Source organism: Myxine glutinosa, chromosome 1, assembly GCF_964187855.1.
Source record: "Myxine glutinosa chromosome 1, kmMyxGlut1.1, whole genome shotgun sequence".
Classification (NCBI taxonomy): domain Eukaryota; kingdom Metazoa; phylum Chordata; class Myxini; order Myxiniformes; family Myxinidae; genus Myxine; species Myxine glutinosa.
In genome coordinates, this window is record NC_136261.1 from 153023064 (window position 1) to 153046712 (window position 23649).

The 23649-nt window shown below is 46.1% G+C and overlaps 1 protein-coding gene across 1 annotated transcript in view; it reads left to right on the plus strand.

Moving 5' to 3' along the window:
• POLA1 (DNA polymerase alpha 1, catalytic subunit) overlaps nucleotides 1-23649 on the plus strand; it is a 202875-nt gene that overhangs the window by 164643 nt on the left and 14583 nt on the right. The window contains exons 31-34 of the mRNA XM_068120315.2: nucleotides 10228-10359; nucleotides 10558-10732; nucleotides 12295-12473; nucleotides 16046-16177. Of these exons, the coding sequence (XP_067976416.1) occupies nucleotides 10228-10359; nucleotides 10558-10732; nucleotides 12295-12473; nucleotides 16046-16177 (618 nt within the window). The remainder of the gene's footprint in view (nucleotides 1-10227; nucleotides 10360-10557; nucleotides 10733-12294; nucleotides 12474-16045; nucleotides 16178-23649) is intronic.

Sequence of the window (23649 nt, forward strand, 5' to 3'; positions counted from 1 at the left end):
ACGGTGCAAGCCCTCCGGGCGGCGGACACGGGCCTCCGCCTGGCCGACATCCCCTGCGCGGACACTGTCCTGCTCTGCGACGTCTCCCAAGGCCAGCCTCGCCCCATCGTGCCCGTCACCTGGCAACGCCGCATCTTCGCCTCCCTCCACGGCCTTTCCCACCCGGGCCGGAAAGCTTCCCAGAAGCTGGTGTCGGCGCGTTTCGTCTGGCACGGCCTTCGTCGGGACGTCCGCGATTGGACCAGCACCTGCACGGCCTGCCAACGGGCCAAGGTCCACCGACACACCCAGGCCCCGCTGGCACCTTTCACCGTGCCCGAACGACGTTTCGACCACGTCAACGTGGATCTGGTGGGCCCCCTCCCCCCGTCACGGGGGTTCACACACCTGCTCACCATGGTGGACAGGACCACCAGGTGGCCGGAGGCCGTTCCCCTCGTCTCCACCACCACCGCCGACGTGGCGCAGGCTTTCATCGCCACCTGGGTCGCCCGCTTCGGCGCACCGGCGGACATCTCATCAGACCGCGGACCACAGTTCACCTCCGAGCTGTGGGGCGCGGTCGCCCGCAACCTGGGGGTCAAGCTCCACCGTACTACGGCCTACCACCCCCAAGCAAACGGGTTGTGCGAGCGATTCCACCGCTCCATGAAGGCCGCGCTCATGGCCGGCCTTCAAGACGGCGGTTGGGCCGACCGGCTGCCGTGGGTCCTTTTGGGCCTTCGCACGGCCCCCAAGGAGGACCTCCAGGCATCCACCGCCGAGCTTGTCTATGGCCAGGCGCTACGCGTCCCGGGCGAATTCGTGCCCGACGCTACCAGTCCCTGGTCCGCAGCTCACCAGCGCTCGGACCTCCAGGAGGCCGCCCGACGGTTTGCCCCCGTGCCAACATCCCGCCACGGTGACCCCCAGTCCTACGTCCCCCCAGCACTCCGCACAGCGGAGTATGTTTTTGTGCGTCACGACGCACATCGATGGCCACTCCAGCCGCCGTACGACGGGCCCTTCCGGGTGCTGCGACGGGACGACAAGTCGTTCGTCATCGACATCGGCGGCAGGTCGGACCGGATTGCGGTGGACCGCCTCAAGCCGGCGCACGTGGACGTCGACCACCCACCACGGGTGGCCCTTCCGCCGCGGCGAGGCCGCCCCCCGTCCACGGTGCCCCCCACTCGACCGCCCACCACCTCACCGGACCCCCTCCCACGACCCGCCAGGGGTCGCTTCGGCCGGGTCATCAGGACCCCCCTCAAATTGACCCTGCCGGTGCAAGTCGATTCTGGGGGGACGTGTGTAGCGGCTGCCGCTGGGTTTTCACAATCGCCTTGCACCTATCAAGGACGCGGAGCGATCACCATGCCGGGCTCGTCCAGGACGCCCGGGCAGGCCCGCGCTCAACTTGCCAGGCCTCGGTCGGGACGCCCGGGCATGCCCGGGCAGGCTCGCCCTCAACTTGCCAGGCCGCAGCCAGGACGCTGGGCCACGCCCCCTGGCGCCGGGCCTGGGCAAACGCTCCGGGATAATTGGTATATATATTGCTGCCCGATAAACGGGTTTTCAGAGTGCCTGAGTGTTTGATTTGATTAAAGCAACTCGGATGAATTCCAGCTTTTTGTCGCGTCCATTCTTCCGATCGACGTGGGAGCCCCAGCTCCTTCAATATATTCAAAGTTTTGATATATTCAAAGTTTTGATATTTGATATATTCTGATATATTCAATCCAAACCCACTCCCCCCCCACTCCCCCCTCCCCCCTCCCCCTCCCCCTCCCCCCTCCCCCTCCCCTCCCCCTCCCCCCTCCCCACTCCCCACTCCCCCGCCCCCCACTCCCCCTCCCCCCGCCCCCCACCCCTCCCACTCCCCCTCCCTCCCCCCCACTCCCCCTCCTCCCCCCACTCCCCCTCCCTCCCCCCACTCCCCCTCCCTCCCTCCCCCCACTCCCCCTCCTCCCTCCCCCACTCCCCCTCCCTCCCCCACTCCCCCTCCCTCCCCCCCACTCCCCCTCCCCCCCACTCCCCCTCCCTCCCCCCCACTCCCCACTCCCCCTGCCCCCACTCCCCCCTCCCCCTCCCCCCCTCCCCCTCCCCCCCCCACTCCCAACTCCCCCTCCCCCCCACTCCCCACTCCCCACTCCCCCCCCCACTCCCCACTCCCCCCCCACTCCCCACTCCCCACTCCCCCCCCACTCCCCACTCCCCCACTCCCCACTCCCCCCCCACTCCCCACTCCCACTCCCCACTCCCACTCCCACTCCCCACTCCCTCCCCCCCACTCTCCACTCCCCACTCCCTCCCCCCCCCACTCCCCACTCCCCACTCCCCCCCCCACTCCCACTCCCCCCCACTCCCCCCCCACTCCCACCCCCCACTCCCCCCCCACTCCCACTCCCCCCCCACTCCCCTCCCCCACTCCCACTCCCCCCCCACTCCCCTCCCCCCCCACTCCCACTCCCCCCCCACTCCCACTCCCCCCCCCACTCCCACTCCCCCCCACTCCCCCCACTCCCACTCCCACTCCCCCCACTCCCCCCCCCCCACTCCCACTCCCCCCCCCCCCACTCCCACTCCCCCCCACTCCCACTCCCCCCCCCACTCCCACTCCCCCCCCCCCACTCCCACCCCCCCCCACTCCCACTCCCCCCCCACTCCCACTCCCCCCCACTCCACTCCCACTCCCCCCCCCCACTCCCACTCCCCCCCCCGCTCCCACTCCCCCCCCCCCGCTCCCACTCCCCCCCCCGCTCCCACCCCCCCCACTCCCACTCCCACTCCCCCCCCCCCCACTCCCACTCCCCCCCCCCACTCCCACTCCCCCCCCACTCCCACTCCCCCCCACTCCCACTCCCCCTCCCCCCCACTCCCACTCCCCCTCCCCCCCCCACTCCCACTCCCCCTCCCCCCCCCACTCCACTCCCCCCCCCACTCCCACTCCCCCTCCCCCCCCACTCCCACTCCCCCCCCCACTCCCACCCCCCCCCCCCACTCCCCCCCCCCCCCACTCCCACCCCCCCCACTCCCACCCCCACCCACTCCCACCCCCCCCACTCCACACCCACTCCCCCCCCACCCCACTCCCACACCCACTCCCCCCCCCCCACTCCCACACCCACTCCCCCCCCCACTCCCACTCCCCCCCCCACTCCACTCCCCCCCCCCCCCCACTCCCACTCCCCCCCCCCCCCCACTCCCACTCCCCCCCCCCCCCACTCCCACTCCCCCCCCCCCCCCCCGCTGTAAATGGGTGGTGATGGGGGTGTGTTCAACACCGTGTGACGTCTTTCTTGTGCATGATTGGCTCGTGTGGTTCCCCCGTGCTCCCTGGTGATTGATGGATTCCCTGGGTCGGGAAAGGGCGTGGTTGGTTGGAGCGAGTGTCGTTGCACTTTGGTATTAGCATTAGCGGTATTTGGGGATGTCGTGCATGAGTCTTCTGCTCGTCTTCGCTTGCATTGGAGATAAACATTTCGGTCCCAAGCGCACGTGGCGTGGCACCTCAACCCGGGAGGTGAGAGGACACCGCTCGTGTGGCACGAGGTGAGGCATCGTGTTCATTCATTCTCGTTAATTGTTTTTTATTCACGGTCTCGCTGGATCCGTTCTGTTTCATACGTCGTCACGTGTTTCGAAGTTTACGTGCTCGCGGCATCCCCCCACCTCGCTGCGCTATTCGAACCGTTAAGTCCATTTGATAATCCCGTAGCGTAGAGGATTAAAAGTCAAGAGGATTAGCCTGATCCTATCATCGCCGGTGCTTCCGAAGGCGTTCTATGGAATGCTCGTTATCTGATCGCCATCTAAATTGCTTGTGTCCCGTCGGCGTGGGTGTTTCCATGGGATGCGTCTAAAACGACCATATGCAACTTTTAATGAATCGTATGAAAGAAAAAAAAGAAAAAAAAACATTCCACAAAATGTGTCGGAAGATAAACCTTGTATGTGTGTGGTACATCTGATAATCATAGGGGAGGGGGAACGACATGACACAGAAAAACTCAAACAAGGACTTTTGGCCCAACATTGCCGTGGTGCACTCCCAGGTTAATTTTGGTAATCCTTTTATACATCAATCTTCTTGATGGTTGGTTCACTAAAGTTTAAATAATAACTCGATCTCGGTGTGTGTGTAAGCAAAACCTTTGTTTTTTTGTGACCTTGCTGCCTTGAGCTCCCAATGTTAATCGTGACAACTTATTACGATCAGATTTTTAACCACGATGCACCGAAATAGGGGTTTTGATTTCACGAGGTGGTCATTTGGGCCGTTATTGCCGTGTTGCACTCTTGAGTTGTATTATTACTGGTGGGGTATGCTTACACATTGTGTGAGCAATAACGTGCTTCGTACGCAAGTACATAATGATAGACCAATGCAACAAGCATTCTGAGTATTGCGCTGCAATACATGTCCCCTGCCGGCAGTCTGTCGTCCGGAAAACTGTTGGGGAAATTACCAAGGGTTATTTATCCACAGGTTCTGAATCTTTCCCAATCGCTAATTACCTCAGGACGGGCTCACCTGTGATTCACACTCGGGACTTCGAGTTATACACCTTGCAGACAGGTCAGCAGAAGCACGACAAAATAAGTTGTGATAAAGAACCTTTCGAGTCGCTAAATATCAGTAATTTATTATATTTTCCGGTTCAGGATCAATGATCGATGTGTATATATATGTTGCTCGGCTTGGCTCCGCCCCTCCGGAAAGCGCGCGCTGTGTCGCACTGTTGACGTTCGCGAGACAAGGCTGAGGGCGCGCGGTGCGGCTTGAGGAGAACTCTAGAATAAACAAGAGATATCCATTTTTTAAAAATATTTTCGTTTAATTAACGATATCTGCCAAACCACGCGCCCTATCGCAAATTCCAAAAGGACATTTTAGTAGACTGACATGCTGAACAGATCTGTGAAGTTTCCCCTCGATTGGATCAAAAATGAGGGAGCGGCTCGGTTTTAAAGGTTCATGCTTAAAAACGTCATAACTCTGAAACCATGTAACGCATGACGTCATGCTCGCTGACTTTTTTGTTCGTCATGGGTATGCGATTTTGCCTGCAAAGTTTGGCCTCGATCTGTTCAGCCGTTGCAGAGAAAAAGGGGTTTTCGTGTTTTCACGAAAAACAATATGGCGGCCGAACCACGTGACCTGTGATGTCATAATTACCATTAAAATATTCTACAGACCGAGTCCCTCCTATGGTGAAAATTTGATCTCAATCGGTCCTATTATTGCAGAGAAAATGTTTTTTAAAGGAAATTAAAACTTAAAATGGCACTGAGTTAAGGATCATCAGAATTATCAGAATTCCCAAAGTTCAAAGTGCCATAACTTTGTCAAAATGTTCGAAACGTCGTGAAGTTCGAACTTGACCTGTAACTTATCATGAGGAAACCTTGTACCAAGTTTGAAATCATTAGCATTAAGCGTTTAGAAAAAAAGTCTGGAAAACTGTTCTTTGCGTGACGGACGGAGGGACGGCGTGCAAACCTATAGTCCCCTCCGGTGTACACCGGTAGGGGACTAATAAGCAGTAAGAGCTCTTTTTCTTGAAATTTGCAACCACCAACTGGCAACTACAAGGAATTTGAATGAGAGGTGAAGAAAAATAGAGTGAATAAGCACACAAAGTAGTCGAGGATAAAACTTGCACATTAATTAGTATTCATAATTTTAAATTCCATAATTTTTGTTTGTCGCCCTCTTGTGTCCCATAGAGGACATGTACAACAAGCATTCTGAGTATTGCGCTGCAATACATGTCCCCTACCAAAGTTCAAAGTGCCATAACTTTGTCAAAAATGATCGAATATGCAAATTTATGCACGGTTGATGCTGTTTTTCAAACTTAATCTGAGGTATGCTGAGACACGTGTGTCACGCCTCGCCTCTGTCACGCCTCGCCTCTGTCACGCCTCGCCTCGTTGATAAGCCCGTAAGGTCTCTCCGTGGAGCGGCCTGCACGTATTGCACTGTGTGAATTATATAATTACCAACTCACGGTCTGAGGTACTAGCGATTCAAGAGATATCCATTTTTTTATGGCACATTGGAGAAGCCAATGCGAGGTTTCTTCTTCCTCAGCTTGTCACAACTCTGTCAAATGCGATTGAGTAAAAAAAGTCAGAATTTGACCAAATCTGTTTTATTCGTTTGTTAATATACCTCAGCTATTGACAAATCTTAAATTAGAATTTTATTTGAGGTTAAAATGACCGCGACAGGTCGTGTCCAACGATGCTTTCAGTCTGTACATGTGATAAATAATTAAATCCGCACACTTGATGCCTCTTCTTCTTCACGAAATAACAACTTCCAGCTTCCAGACCGAACATCCAATCATCTTTAAATTTTGCACACTTGTTACTCTTCATGACTTCTACTAGAGTATGAAGTTTCACGTCGATCAATAAAGCGATTCAAGTGATATCCATTTTTAAATATTTTCGTTTAATTAACTATATCTGCCAAACCACGTGAGCTATCGCAAATTCCAAAAGGACATTTTAGTAGAATGACATGCGGAACAGATCTGTGAAGTTTCCCCTCGATTGGATCAAAAATGAGGGAGGGGCTCGGTTTTAAAGGTTCATGCTTAAAAACGTCATAACTCTGAAACCATGTGAAGCATGACGTCATGCTCGCTGACTTTTTTGTTCGACATGGGTATACGATTCTGCCTGCGAAGTTTGGCCTCAATCTGTTCAGCCGTTGCAGAGAAAAAGGGGTTTTCGTGTTTTCACGAAAAACAATATGGCGCCCGAACCACGTGACCTGTGACGTCATAATTACCTTCGCAAAAGCGGAAGGTTATGTTTTGATCGCTGTGTATTTATTTGTATGTCTGTGTGTGTGTATGTTAATCGCATAACTCAAAAAGTATTCAACCGAATTGCATGAAATTTGGTGGGATGATTGGTTATTATACGGGACACATTTGATTAGATTTTGGGAAACAGATTTGCTCAAATTCTGACTATTTTTAACTCGATCGTATTTCACTCAAAGTTATGAGCGACTGAAGAAGAAGATGTCCATCCAGGACGTCATCACTATAACGCGATCTCCCGCGATCATTTCAACCTCAAAAAAAATTATAATTGCAGATTTGTCAAGAGATGAGGCATATTAACAAACGAATGAAACAGATTTGCTCAAATTCTGACTATTTTTAACTCGATCGTATTTCACTCAAAGTTATGAGCGACTGAAGAAGAGGATGTCCATCCAAGACGTCATCACTATAACGCGATCTCCCGCAATCATTTCAACCTCAAATGAAATTCAAATTGCACATTTGTCAATCGGGGAGGCATATTAACAGACGAATGAAACAGATTTGCTCAAATTCTGATTTTTAAAAATCGATCGCATTTCACATAAAGTTTCACATCGCATACACTCCCATGCCAAGTACAGAACAGTAGCTGCGGCGAAGGTATGCGCTCTACCGAGTGCCCGGATTCTAGTTACCATTAAAATATTCTACAGACCGAGTCCCTCCTATAGTGAAAATTTGATCTCAATCGGTCGTATTATTGCAGAGAAAATCTTTTTTAAAGGAAATTAAAACTTAAAATGGCACTGAGTTAAGGATCATCAGAATTATCAGAATTCCCAAAGTTCAAAGTGCCATAACTTTGTCAAAAATGATCAAAACGTCGTGAAGTTCGAACTTGATCTGTAACTTATCATGAGGAAACGATTTGCCAAGTTTGAAATCATTAGCATTAAGCGTTTAGAAAAAAAAGTCCGGAAAACTGTTCTTTGCGTGACGGACTGACGGACTGACGGACTGAGTGCAAATCTATAGTCCCCTCCGGTGTACACCGGTAGGGGACTAATAATTAGGAATGATCGTTTTCAAGGAATTACTGCTCAAATGAAGTACAAACTGAGTATGAAACCTCAAATATATTATCGCAAGCAAATTGACTATGATGTAAGAAGACATATTGCTTTACATCCTATCAGAGGGATGCTTTGATAGTCATGATTGCGGGTTAAGCAGTGAAAAAATAGAACACTAATCCCACACAATTTTTTTCCTTGTCCAATTTTTATATTTAAAAGCCAATCTAGTGGTGTTCCTGTAGATGTGATCACTGACGTACTGGGGTAATCTGCTGTATTAAAGTTAATGTTTCATTCATTACATACAACATACATGTAGCGGAGATTTTTCCCAGCATTACATGTCTTGAAATATGATTGTACGAAAAATATAATTTACTAATCGAAGGGTTTTCTCCCCCCTACCACATGTGAAATGTCATTGTTTTTCAGAATATCGATGTGCTCTAACATTGGCTTCGACAAGTAAGAAACGCTCAGAAGTTTAGAAAGTTTAGTTTAGAAGTTTATTTTCAAGTGTACATGATGATGATCAGAGGGATGATCATGTATGCCTGCAAGGGATATTTACTTGTGTAATTACCTGATCTATCAGGAGGCAATAGAGCATTGAAAAAAAATAAAAATTAACAAAACAACCGCATTAGATCATGGTACAAAGTATAAACTCCATTACTTGCTGACTAATATCAGACACTGTAGCTCTGTTTTGTATTAACATATCTGACCCACATTAAATCAAACGTTATTTTGTAAGATGACAAACTTAAAATTTCTAATCGTCACGAAATTTAAAGGCAGTTCAACACATGTATAAGCATAACTACAAATAAAAAAATTTTTTTATACATGACAAAAGGAATAAAACTATGTATCAGTGAGAATGCTATTAACAGCTTCTGTCGCTGCTAATTGCAGAAATACACAATGTACATGCATTGGTTAAACAGATCAGTTCAAATGTTCAAACTGTACTCTGAAACACTCTGACACACAGTTCTGCATGTTTCAGTCGTTAAGGCAGCAGTCTCATTACGGATGAATTGTTTAAAGTCTCTAAGGGTCGTAGGATTCCTCGCATACACTTTGTGTTTGAGGAAACCCCAAAGGAAGAAATCACAGGGTGTTGTTAAATCACAAGACCACGGCCATTCAACCGGACCACGACGGCCAATCCATTTACCTGTAAAGTTCAAATCAAGGGCCTGGCATACACTGGCAGCATAATGAGCAGGCGCACCATCATGCATGAACCACATTTGGCCATCATCGAGTGGAAATACATGCTGCTCCAGATGGACACACTAGCTTGATACTGGACGTTGTGCTCAACAGTAAATCGTGGGTCGTCTACTACCCATATCACGCTGTTATGACGATTCACAGAACCAGAAAACTTGGATTCATCTGACCACAAGATCCTGTTCTGCAAATCATTGTCCATATCCATTAACCCAAGCAATGTCTCACATGCCTCAACACGCCTGTCAAAATCATCCTCAGATAGTTGGTGAATTAATCTCGGTATGTATGGTTTCGCATTAAGGTCTTTTAGTATTCTTCGAATCGATGATCGGCTTATGTTGGTTACGTTTGATAAACGACAAGTTTATAATGGTGTGTTACTGTCGAGTTGTTGTTGAATGACCGCTCTGCTTTCCTCAGTTCAAACAGTACGAGGCCTACCTGGTGACTTTTGGAAGAATGCTGCCGGTTTCATCAAACTGCTTGTTTATTCTGCCGATGGTTCTGTCAATTGCGTCGGTGCCATATTCAAGTTGTGCCACATTCAAGTTGTGCCACATTCAAGTTGTCTGTGAACTTAAACCTTATTTCCAGCTACAGAATACAAGCATGCAGCGCAATATTTCTATCTCACGATATCCTCTGTCATATTGGGCGTCTAATTCACAATGAACTGAACGAATGCAAAGACAAACGCGTGCAGCACAGTGAGCGAAGCTCAGCCCGATCAATATCACGTGACGCACCTCACCCTGTTGCGTATCACGTGATGCCTGTACATGTTGAAGCGGTCACATCCATTTACTAATAATCGTGTTTTGTTTTGCACCAAAGAACAATAATAAACTTCGTTGTTTGTTGCAGGTGTCATTCTTCAAAATGTGCCCAGGGTTTCTGGACAACCGTGTGTGTGTGTGTGTGTGTGTGTGTGTGTGTGTGTGTGTGTGTGTGTGTGTGTGGTGTGTGTGCGCGCGCATACATATATACATATATGCTTATTTTATTATTTATCTCTCTCCCTCTCCCTCTCTCTTCTAAGGAATGATGTGCCAAATGGGAAACGTCACATCATATATTTACATTCACTTTATTGCTTTGAATGATTTGAAGCATATTGTTTGTTTCTTCCTCAGGGGCTGACCAAAGACCCCCAGGATTATCCGGACAAGAAGACTCTTCCTCATGTACATGTGGCTCTGTGGCTGAACTCTCAAGGTGGCCGACCTGTAAAAGCCGGAGATACCATTTCCTACATAATTTGCAAGGTATGACTCAATGAAGGTGATAACTGATAACATACCTTGAAAATAATATTACACTTAAATTTTTTGATTTTCTTTCCTTTGCTTACGAATTCCATAAACATTCCTTGACATTTGTTTGTCTACATGCTCGAATGTTCAGGCATGGCCACTATCCATCAAATTCACTTTAGGTTCCTGTTGCTTCGTTGAATTTTGCAGGATGGGTCAAACTTGCCTGCTAGCCAGCGGGCATATTCTCCACAGCAGCTAAACCAGCAACCAAGTCTCACTGTGGATACGCATTACTACCTTGGCCAACAGCTTCACCCAGTGATCTTGCGTCTTTGTGATCCCATTGAGGGAATTGACTCTGCTATCTTGGCTCAGTGGCTTGGTGAGTATCAGTAGAGTAGAGTTGAACCCCAATTTTCCTCTATAGCTAAATGAAGGTCCAGTTTTGGCAAGGAAACATTCACCACCCTATTTGCCATCATGTGCATATTGCTTCTGCTGCACTTAATGTCACCTGTTTCTGCTTCATTCAAAGGCCACTCTTCCAATAGTTAAAGCTTCTGTTTCTTCGTACATTAATAGTTTATAAATTTAGGGTATTTCCTACAGGGTAGCCTAAAAGTTTATTTACCCTTCCACAGTACTCTTTCAATATACAGGTTTTATTGTGCAGTATTTACAATAATTAATCAGTCATTGTATCTGTATGCGCTCCAGTGTCAGTGTTGCCACATGCAACGTTGGAGGAGGGTGGAGGGGAAGGGAGGAAGGAGCGAGAAATTTATCAGGGGTAACGAGACTTTCAGGCCACCCTGTACATTGCTTTATGCTCATTAGGAGTTTGTACATAAATCACATGCATGGCATGGACATTAGGAAATTTAAGGATACTTTAAAGTGACTCACAAGGACATTGTTTTGCATTCTCCATTCTCTTCAATGCACTTCGTCCAGCGGTTATCCAACTTTTTGATCCCAGTGCAGAAGTCTTCATTCTGAACTGTCCAGAACATGGTGGATCTGACTGTGTTCACCTCTTCAGCCGATGAAAAAATGTCGTTCCCCAAGCGGGGGGGACAAGTTACAATTTCATTGACTTAATTCCAGTGAATCCAATGAATACAGTAAATGAGTGAGTGAGTGACCGAAGCAAAACCTCCCATTCCCAGGACCAGGAAATGAAAACTTGCCAATTCCAGAACAGGAGTATTGCATGCAGAGTTGTATTATATTTGCAAGGATGGCGTCGTTCAGACGAGCTGGATGCTTTGTGCATTCTAGGTTCAGATGATCATGGAAAACCATATGGTAGTAGTCTCAATTGTGATTCGCTGTTAAATCCTCTGGAAACCTCCAGTTGAACAAGATTCCATTGCGGTCGTATCGACAACGTGAAGCATCATGATGCTTCCTTGTTTGATTTAGCCTTGATTGGACACTGAGATGTCAGTCTTTTCCATTCTCTTGAATGAGCTCATAGTTGTGCCACCACATTTAATCTCCAACAATGATGCATTCCAAAAACTGTTGCCTTCCTGAGGAAAATGCCAAGGATGCCATTGATATGGAGCAAGCCAGTTCAATCTCTGCTCCTTTGTGAGGATGTGTGGCATCCATTTTACCTTCACCCCAGTTAGTCATGCAATGAATTGTTGATTTGTCAATTCCCAACTCTGTTGTGAGTTATTGAATTGTGGTCTGCTAATCTTGAAGAATGCCTTTGTTAATAACACATCGGTGCTAAAACTTTTAAAGCTTGTGCATTGAATCATCATGGTCGTCTTTGGGAGTTGATACCTACACTTGCCCACCAGCAACAGCCACGGTGACATATATTTCCAGACATCCTCGAGGGGCTTGTTAAAGGCAGCACAGTTTGTCCCGACATCCAACAAAGTTCGTTTTGGGGGATTCTGATATTTTAAATTTTTTTTGTGCGTTTAGGCTTGGATCCAAGCCAATTTCGGGTCACGCAGAACATGACGCATACGGAGACGGATGCATTGCTCGGAGGGACTGCGCAGCTGTCAGATGTGGAACGGTACCGTGATTGTAAGCCTTTCATCTTCTCCTGTCCAAAATGCAGAGCCAACAACGAGTTCACAGCACCATTTATGGACTCTGTGAGTTTATTTTTTTATTATTTTATCTTTGGTCTGCTGAATACATCAAACCTACAAAGATGCTATTTTTGATGTGTGCCTTGATTTATTCATAATTTTTGTTGGAGAGACTGTTCTAATGTACGCTGCCTTACGTGGTACAGTGCTGTATTTTATTAAAACATTTTATTTAATTACTGCAGCAAACAATAGCAGAAGGCCAATAGTCTAGACATGAGTGGATGAGAAGAATAAAAATGTGAAGTTAAAAGGCTTTTCAAAGGTTCATGAACTACCCAGGAATCGTTTTTTCCTCAGTGGGAGATGTTTTAAATTAAGATGCTCTCACCCATTGAAATCAAGATTTGTGAAAACATAGCTATTTAAATTTTATGAAAAGAGTCCAATAGCTTCATAAATTTTTCGTTGAAGAAAACCCTTTTGTCCAAGAAGCATTTGAACTTGTTCCTTGCAACACTGTTGATTGTTTTTGCACCACCACTCAAGTCTGTCTTTGTCATTAGAATGACATCTTGCCAATGGCAATGTTGTGGTTTGATGTCTACAGTCTTCTAGCAACCATTGAAATTGGTTTAAAATACATTTAGTCAGTGCAGTATATATATATATACTCAGAGGCAAAAGTTATTGTGACATGGAATTTTTTCATTGGTAATCTTGTGAATGAATGTTTGGATTTGAACCAGAGAAAGAGTGTGTTAAAATGGTCGAAGAAACACAACCAAGCAGTTGTTGTTCGAATTGCACGAAATTTGCAAGAAGCATGACATATCCGAGAAAAATGGCCAGCAATGTTCACTTTAAAAGGCCAGACAACCAGACGCTTATCATTTCCACTCAATGCAGTCTTAAGAAGTGCAGAAGTCAGAAAAACACCTCTATTCATCGTTCTGGAACAAGTTCGACATACCACGCCTCGGGGAAAATGACAGATGGAGAGCTATAGGTATGCTTCGGTCTGGTACCTCGCAGCGTGATGTTGCTCGTCGATTCAACATCCATAGAAACACCATTTGGCACAGCTTCACCGAGCTGACGGTAGGACACGTGTCTACAGGTGCACAGGTGAACGTTACATCAGGCCATGTGTTCTGGAAGGGGATCATTTTGGAGGTGGGGGCATTATGATCTGGGGTGGGATAACAGCTGCAGCAAGAACGCCAATGATTGTGATTGAGGGGAACTTGAATGCTGTGAGGTACCGAGACGAGATTTTGCAAATGGCCGCTTTACCGTTTTTGCAACAGAACGGCCCTAGAGTGACGTTTCAACACGATAATGCCAGACCACACATTGCTCGAGTTGTACAGCAGTATCTTAATCAGAACAATGTTAATGTGTTACCCTGGCCTGCAAGATCCCCTGATTTGTCACCCATTGAACACGTCTGGGATGAAATGGAGCGACGTTTACGACGTCATCCGAATCCTCCAAAAACGCTGCAGGAACTCCACCAAATCCTTCCTCGGATATGGAATGATCTTCCCAAGGACTTTCATCGACGTTTAGTGGCCTCAATGAGGCGAAGGTGCCAGGCCTGCATCAATGCACAAGGTGGACACACTCGCTACTGACTGTGTGAACTTGCTTGTGAACCCCCTCTTGTGTTGTGGCTCATTTGCATATGCCAGGTGCACTGTTCTTATGGACTGTTGATCGTTACCATACCTTGAAACATTTGTCTTTCCATGTAATAACATTTCATTCGCGGCAGTAAAAGTTTAACACTGATTCTGTTTGTTGTTTGTGTGTCACAATAACTTTTGCCTTTGAGTATATATTATGATGCAAAGATGAACTGATTAGATTTTTAAATCAAGAAGTCAAAGGTCGCCCCCTTTTTTTTTTTTTTACCGTAAGTGATTTTTGTTACCACCATAACTTAACAACAACTGAAGGGAACCAAGTCAAATTTGGTACAAGTATGTATATTGATGTAAAGATAAACGGATTAGATTAGGTAGTCAAAGGTCAGAAGTCTCATCACGTAAAAATTCCGTGACTGCGCTAACTTGTTAAGCAGCGATGGGATTTTGCTGAAACTTCGTAAAAGTATATATTGTGATGAAAATGATTATATTTCGGGATCAAAGGTCACAGGTCATGTCAGGTAAAATGTGATGCTTGCAGCTGAAGGGATTTAAATCAAACTTTGTATAAGTGTATATATTAATGAGGTAATAATGTGGGTCGATGCATATCGGTCAACATCGCGACATTGAAGTGTGCCATTCTATTTTTTTATATGTATGTGTACTTGAATATAATTGTCATTAATGAAAAAAGGGTAAATACATTGGTAAAAAATTGAAATATAATACGTGATGGAGTGGCAACATTAGGATCGCATTCCCCCTTTATTGCATTTTCGATTCTTATGATATGAGAAACATTGCTGAGATTTTCGTTGTTTCGATATTGGTCACACTTTTCAGGAACGCATCCCGGGCGTAAACCGGGGTCTTACAATACTGTGTCGTCATTGTATTTGTACTCAAATACTTTAATATCGAAGGGTAAGTCCGGGAAAATAGTGTTTGCTTGTGTGTGCACTGTGCACGTGTGCACAACTCGCTTGGTCAGAGGTCAGTTTGTGGTCAGACGCTTGTGGAAAGATCAGTTTTGATGTGAATGAAACTTTCCCTCCACTTTACCACCATACACCTGATGTTGTTTAATCAGTAACATTTATTCTTCTATGAAACTTTCTCAAGTGGGTTGTCCTTTGACATTTCTTAACACAGGATAAAGTGGAAAAGGCACCATTAACATTGTGGTCGACAACCTGCCAGAGTATGAATATCTTGTCTGGACCTGGATTCGTTTTTATTACACACTTTTATTTAACTTCATCTGAACTTTGTTTGTCCCATTTCAAATCTTTGAGCTGTTCGTTTTCTAGGTTACATACGTCCTAGAGAGCTGAAATTTGGCCCACGGTCCTCTTTTCTGGTACATTTTTATCTATCAAATTTTAATTTTAATTTTTTTTTTTAAATTTAAAAACAAAAGGTTTATAACTTTCAAAAAAAAGTGTGTAGCCCTAAAACATGTTTTTTCGTTTACTTGGTATGATCATTTTTGAAAACTAGAAGGGTACTCGGTGGAGGGCATTCCTCCAGGCTTACCGGTTTATTAATTTTTAAATGAAGACCAATTCTTCCTTGTTACACACCAAACCTGTCCAAAGTTTTATCCGAATCCGTCCACAACCATTTGAGATATTGAGCTGTATATTGTTTTTGACCCTCTCTCAATGGTGAAGAATCACTTTAAAATGCTCGTATCCGGATGTTCAACAAAATCTAATCAATTCGTCCTTGTCACACACCCAACCTGTCCACCTAATTTCATCCGAATCTGTCTACAACCTTTTGAGATATCCTGTTCACAGACAGACAGGGGTGAAAACATAACCTCCATCCACCTTTGTTGGCAGACGTTTAGTTACAAAATGAATAGAAGAATAGAAGGTTTAGTTCCAAAATGTAATGTTTCTGGCATTTTGTTCATGCGTGACCATTTCATTTGTATTGTTTCACATTTAAACATTTTTTTTCTGTTTGTACCAGGACAAGACAAATCAGCCAGATATGGGTGTGTGCATTCGAGAAGGATGTACAGAGTGTTTATTTTGCTCAAGTAACCAGATGAAAAACAAGCTTGAGTTGGATATTAGAAACCACATCCAGCGTTACTATGTGGTAAGGCCTGCTGGTGTTTTTTCACATCAATGTCAATGTTCATAAAACGGATTTCTAAATTGTGAAGAGTCAAATACATTCTATACTCTTTGCCCCCCAAAAAACAAGTGTGTAGAATTGATAATGTAATTGTTGAAGGTCTGTTGTAACGTTCATCCCAAATGCCTTTTTAGCACGAGGGATGTGCAGAACACTGATTGCAACTTTACACAAAATGTAATTGCCTCATTCAGTAATCGTTCAGCATGTGCAAATCATACACCTTTAGGTTTTTAAGAGTTGACACGAGGCATGATTCTGAGCAATTTGGAGATCATGTCTTCGATTACATCATCCAGAAAAACACACTGATTACATTACTTAACAATCCATTACAATGCCACGTCTGTCAAAAAATGAGAGGAATTAAATCATTGGACACCTTCAAGCTTGGTCTTCCGATAGCCATATTGCAAGGCTTTATAACTCTTCGATGCAGGCATCAAAATTCCTACATAAACGCAGCCATTAGGCCTCGGAGGCCCAACGGATGTATTCGTGTAATTTTTTTTTTGTTTGTTTTTTTTTAATCGATTTTTTTTCTTTCATATCCTTTTTCAATCTAAGTTGATGCTCATGGATGTGTATTTGCTCAGAAAATGTGAATCATTGATCCTATTAGTTGGAAGAATCCCATACAAGTAATGAATAATTTATTTATTTATTTTTTGCAAAATTTTTTTTTGTTCTTGGTTTTTCAAGTTTTTTTTTTTTCTCGAAAAAGTTGAGGCTCATGGAGGAGTATTTGCTCAAAAAATATGATTCACTAATCCTTTCATTTAGAATGTATATGTCCACAACTGTCAAAAATCCTACACCTATGCAGCCATTGGGCCTCGGAGGCCTCACAAATGTATTCGTGTAAAGTTTTTTAATTTTCATATTTTTGTCACTGAATTATTTGTAACCAAGTTATAGGAGCATATAATGAGGCTCATATCAAGAAAATAATGATATAACATAGTAGTACAACAACATTTATGCGGGGCCTTGAAGGCCCCAGGCCTGCATTCGTGTCGGATTTTCGCGTTATAAGTGAAGAATGAAGATTTTCCCACGAGCCTGAATGAATTTTTTTAAAATTTATGTCACTGAATTTTGTGTAACAACATGAAAGTCGGTGAAAATGAGGCTTATTCCAAAAAAAAAATTGTACAGCATAGATTTTGCAACAAAAAAAACCTTGTGGGCCTTGAGGCCCAATCACTGCATCCAAGGGTTAATGTGTGAAGAGGAACCGTTTGTGACCTCAGAAGATGTTATCAAACCAATGGATCGCATCAAACTGGATCAACAAGAGATATGCCAAGAAGTGGACGTCTCAGGATAACGACTCACAATCAGGACCAATACATTTGTAGGACCCATATGCGCAATCGGTTCCATCTTGCCCACCCAGCAAACACACTCCCATTGTTTGTTATATTGTGCGTATGACCATTAGAGTCAATATAATTTGTACATTGTGAGATCAGAAATCGTACGCAATTTCAAGAAAGATGAACCAGAGGCTTGAAATCCTGACTTTAAAAGTCAATTACTGAATGTGAAGAATAAGTGGGAATGGACTGATTGAGTGACGATGGCTTTCCACATCGTGATTGGGTGGCAAACATCGACACACCAGGCCAGATTTTCTGCATTCCATGCGGAAAGCATGTCACATACAAAGGGAAAGGTTTAACCCTGTGTCTGCTACAATGGATGAAAAACAGCAACAGTCAAGGCTGTTACAATTGCATTCATGGCTGAGCACACACCAGGATTAACACTAACAATTGCATTCATTCATGGATGGATGGCTGGCTGAGCATGAACGGCCCTTCAGCATGGTGCCAGTTGCTCGATTATGCCAAGAGACTTTCGCAAGAAACACAAGGTAGGACAACGAAGTTTCTCACATGTGCAACCTACACAACGACGCATGGCCTTGCTACATACTTGAAGGCAAGCTTGTCTTCAAAGCTGCAGACCTTCGCTTATATATTCGTTAAACATCGTTGAGGCACCCAATAATGCCTGGGCCAAAATTCTGAACATTTTAGTCCAATATTATTGTCCCCCGCCGCTCAGCGGAGCGAAAGGGGGACTATGGCTTTCCCCTCCGTCCGTGTGTCCGTCCGTGCGTGCGTGCGTAAGCGAAGGACCGCATTCGAATTTGGTGTGTGGGTGCAACCCACGTCAAAATCCAAGATGGCCGCCGCCATGTATGTCTGATGCCATGTATGTCTGAACCTTGTAACCTGCATATCTTTAAAAATAAGTGAAGTACCAACTTCTAATCTGGTGTGTGGGTGTATCTAGGCATAAGGAAGAACGCTATTGAAAATTGCGTCGCCATGTCAAAATCCAAGATGGCCGCCGCCATGTATGTCTGAACCTTGTGAGATGAATATCTTGAAAAATAAGCGAAGTACCAACTTCTAATCTGGTGTGTGGGTGTATCTCGGCATAAGGACGAACGCTATTGAAAATTGGGTCGCCACGTCAAAATCCAAGATGGCCGCCACCATATATATGTCTGAAACTTGTGAGCGAAATATCTCGAAAAATAAGCGAAGTACCAACGTCTAATCTGGTGTGTGGGTGTATCTAGGCACAAGGAAGAACGCTGTTTAAAATCGGGTCGCCACGTCAAAAGCCAAGATGGCCGCCGCCATGTATGTCTGAAACGTGTGAGATGAATATCTTGAACAATAAGCAAAGTACCAACTTCTAATTTGGTGTGTGGGTGTATCTCGGCATAAGGAAGAACGCTATTGAAACTTGGGTCGCCACGTCAAAATCCAAGATGGCCGCCACCATATATATGTCTGAACCTTGTGAGCGAAATATCTTGAAAAATAAGCGAAGTACCAACTTCTAATCTGGTGTGTGGGTGTATGTAGGCACAAGCAAGAACGCTGTTTAAAATTGGGTCGCCACGTCAAAATCCAAGATGGCCGCCGCCATGTATGTCTGATGCCATGTATGTCTGAACCTTGTAACCTGCATATCTTGAAAAATTAGCGAAGTACCAACTTCTAATCTGGTGTGTGGGTGTATCTCGGCATGAGGAAGAACGCTATTGAAAATTGGGTCGCCACGTCAAAATCCAAGATGGCCACCGCCATGTATGTCTGAACATTGTGAGATGAATATCTTGAAAAATAAGCGACGTACCAACTTCTAATCTGGTGTTTGGGTGTATCTCGGCATAAGGACGAACGCTATTGAAAATTGGGTCGCCACGTCAAAATCCAAGATGGCTGCCACGCTGTATGTCTGACACTTGTGAGATGAATATCTTGAAAAATAAGCGAAGTACCAACTTCTAATTTGGTGTGTGGGTGTATCTCGCCATAAGGAAGAACGCTATTGACAATCGGGTCGCCACGTCAAAATCCAAGATGGCCGCCACCATATATATGTCTGAACCTTGTGAGCGAAATATCTCGAAAAATAAGCGAGGTACCAACTTCTAATCTGGTGTGTGGGTGTATCTAGGCACACGGAAGAACGCTGTTTAAAATTGGGTCGCCACGTCAAAATCCAAGATGGCCGCCGCCATGTATGTCTGAATCTTGTGAGAAGAATATCTTGAAAGATAAGCGAAGTACCAACTTCTAATTTGGTGTGTGGGTGTGTATCGGCATAAGGAAGACCGCTATTGTAAAGTGGGTCGCCACGTCAAAATCCAGGACGGCCGCCACCATATATATGTCTGAACCTTGAGCGAAATATCTTGAAAAATAAGCGAAGTACCTTCTGGTGTGTGGGTGTATCTAGACATAAGGAAGAACGCTATTGAAAATTGGGTCGCCACGTCAAAATCCAAGATGGCCGCCTCCATGTTTGTCTGACCCTTGTGAGCGAAATATCATATCATAGCATGTTTTCTGCGTGTTCCACTTTGTCAACTCACATCACTTCCCCGACGGGGGACCTAGGCGTAACGCTTGTTATTATTATGATGATGAGGATGAAAGCGTTGTCCTGCAGCATTTGGCAAGCAAGAGGGGTGAACTTCACGACTGCTGTCAATCTTCACAAAGCTGTTGTGTCTGAACTAGACAAGAGGGGCATTCTTCTGAGCAATTGTTGCACTATGAGAAGAAAGTAAGGTGGTCTTGAGAAATTCATGAAAGATGTGCCAACTGGTCATACAGGTAGTGGACAAAAAATGGAAACACCAAAGTAAATGAGGGACACCGAGGAATGGCCTCCACACAGGTGTGGCCCATGCGTTAGTTAAGCAAATAACATCCCAGCATGCTTAACGTCATGTATAAAGATGTTGCACAGGCCTGGTTGCCTATAATTATGGCTAGCATGGCTGCAAGAGGAGCTACCCCCTCCTCCCTCACCACCCCTAACGACAGCACGTGTAGTCAGTCGCTCAATTGTTTGATGAACATGACACTGATGTTATCCATATGTCATGGCCTTCTCAGTCATCATATCTGAACTTTTTTTTTTTTTTTTTTTTTTTTTTTTTTTTTTTTTTTTTTTTTTTTTTTTTTTTTTTTTTTTTTTTTTTTTTTTTAATACAAGATCGAGGCTCGTGAAAGAGCGAAAATTAATCACACAGAAAGACAAACAGACACATAAAACAAATAACATCGGGAGCGGTAGACAAGATGGGGAGAGAGGGGGAAGGACACAAACACAACATTTGAGAGCAGGGACCGAGAGATATGGAGACATCGAGAGATCTGTGAGAGGGAGAGGGCTTTGGGGGGGAGGCATGTGAAGGGGGGAGGCATGTGAAGGGGGGGGGGTGGGAGAGGTATAAACATATGGACACTGCCAGGATTTCCAGGAAATAAGTTGGAATTTCAAACAAGGTGGATCTGGGGTGAATTAGTGGGGGTAGAAAAGATCAAGGTTATGGATGGGGGAAGATAAGAGATGGTGGTGAACAGCTGTTTTAAAGACCTGGAGGGAGGAGAGGGATTGAAGGGAGTGTGGGAGTTTGTTCCACAGGCGGGAGAAAAGAGGAATGAAAGAGTGAAGGTGAGCAGAGAGCCGAGATTTCGGCAGTTTAACCATCAGAGGGTTGCTGGCAGATCTTGTGCGACCTGTAGGAATATTTGGGGGACAGAGCACGGAGAGAGCTGGGGGAGCAAGGCCGGAGAGGAGTCGGTAGAAGACAGAAAGACCACCTACCTGCCTGCGGTGAGTGAGTGAAAGGCCCTCAGAGATAGCTTCATCGCGGGAGATTCCAATGATTTTGAAAGCTTTGGATTCAACAGCGTGAAGCCGAGCCAGGTGTGAGGCAGGAGCACCAGCCCATAGGGGAGAACAGTATTCCATTGAGCTGCGGATGAAAGCCTTGTATGTGGTGAGGAGCTCAGGTGTGCCGAGGAAGGACTTCGCACGACGGAGGATGCCCAGTCGGCGACTGGCTTTGGAGGCCAGCTTGGAAATGTGGTTTTCCCAAGAAAGATCATGGCAGATAGTGAGACCCAAAAGCTTGAGTGACAGAACTTCTTGGAGAGGATTGTTGAGAAAGTAGATGGGAGGGTTGTCCAGTCGATCTTTCCGGAGAGACATAGTAAGAGAGTGAGATTTGGCAGGATTGAAAGACATGTTCCACTTGTTTGACCAGTCTGTGATTTTGTCCAGGTCTTCAGAGAGTGAGGAGGCTGCAGACTGCCTATCTGAGGGAAGAGGAATGGAGCGGCAGAGAGTGGAGTCATCAGCAAAGAGATAGAGAGGATTTTCCAGAGAGTCAGAGAGATCATTGATAAAGACCAGAAAAAGCACAGGGCCCAGCACACTTCCTTGGGGAACTCCAGCCTGAACAGGAAGGGGAGATGAGAGAAATCCATTCAGGGCCACACGTTGACTACGACCAGAGAGGAAGTCCGCAAGCCATGCATGGAGATTTCCATGGATACCATAGGAGGAGAGTTTGGTGAGCAGAGCTGGGTGCCAGACCGTATCAAAGGCCCTTGATATGTCAAGGGAGACAGCTCTGATTTCCTGTTTGGCATTGAGGACCTCCATCCATTGTTGAGACAGCAGAAGCAGCATGTCCAGAGTAGAGTGACCTGGTCTGAAACCAAATTGATGATCAGAGATCAAGCCATTGGAGAAGAGGAAAGATTTCATATCCGAAGCAATGATGGATTCCATGACTTTGCTGATAAATTGGGAGCAGGCTGATTGGTCTGTAGTTGCAAGGATCTGTTTTTGCACCTTTTTTGTGTAAAGCGGTAATGTTAGCTGATTTCCAGGATGCTGGCAGATGACCTTGAGCAAAAGATAGGGTGAAAAGAACAGAGAGAGGGTGAGATAGAGCGGCAGAGCAGGATTTTAGGACCCGTGGGCTGATGCCGTCTGGTCCAGTTGCAGAATCAGAGTCGAGGTTTGACAAAAACTCCTCCACCTTGTCAGGAGAGAAGGACACAGAGTCCAGGAGCATTTGGGTTCGACTGGGAAAGGTGGGAACAGAGAGAGATGGGTTTGGGACTAAGGATTTCGAGGCGAACACAGAGTTGAGGCATTCGGCTTTGTCACGTGCGATGTCAACTGTGTGGCCATTTGAGGTAAGGGAGGGGATGGAGGGGGAACAAACACCAGAAACGGATTTGACCAGACGCCACCAGGATTTGGAGGAAGGAGACAGGTTTGAGAGTTCATTCTTGAGTGAGGAGAGATAGTGCTTCCTTCCTGGCACTCCTGAGGGTAGACACACACTTGTTCCGAGCTTGGTGGAAGGAACTGAGATTTCCTTCAGTTGGATTAGCCTTCCAAGAAGCAAAGGCAAGTTGTTTCAGGGCAACAGCCTCACCACAAGATTCAGTGTACCATGGACGGGAGGAAGGGTAAGACAATTGAAGGCGAGATGGGATAAATCTGTGCATGAGAGAGATCAGTTTGCTTTGGAAGAATTCCCAGGAAGAATTGATGTCAGAGGCAGTGGAGATGGGAGACCAATCCAGACGATTGATGGCTGCTTGAAGACCGTCCCAGTCGGCCTGAGTGAAATGCCAGACTCGTCGACGCTGAGGAGGCTCTCTGAGAATGGCCAGAGAGATGTCCACTTTGACAAGCACATGATCAGAAGAACCGATTGGAGCAGAAGAAGAGCAGCAGACATTAGCAGGGAAGTTTGTCATAACCAAGTCTAGAAGAGAAGATACTCCATTGGCTGAGATCCGGGTCGGGAAATTGACAGATTGTGTCAATCCCAGTGAGTCACAGAAGTCCTTTGCTGAGGTGCCATGACTAGTGAGAGAGGAACCCACACCCAACCAGGTGGCATGATGACAGTTGAAGTCACCACATATGAGGAAGAGAGAGTTGGGATGAGTGGATAGAAGTTGGTCCATGTTGTCAGACATTGAAATGTAGATGGAGTCATCACTGTTTGGGGGACGGTACAGAACACATATGAACAAAAGGTGGGAGCGGAGAGGAAGCCGTAACCAGAGGTACTCCTGCGG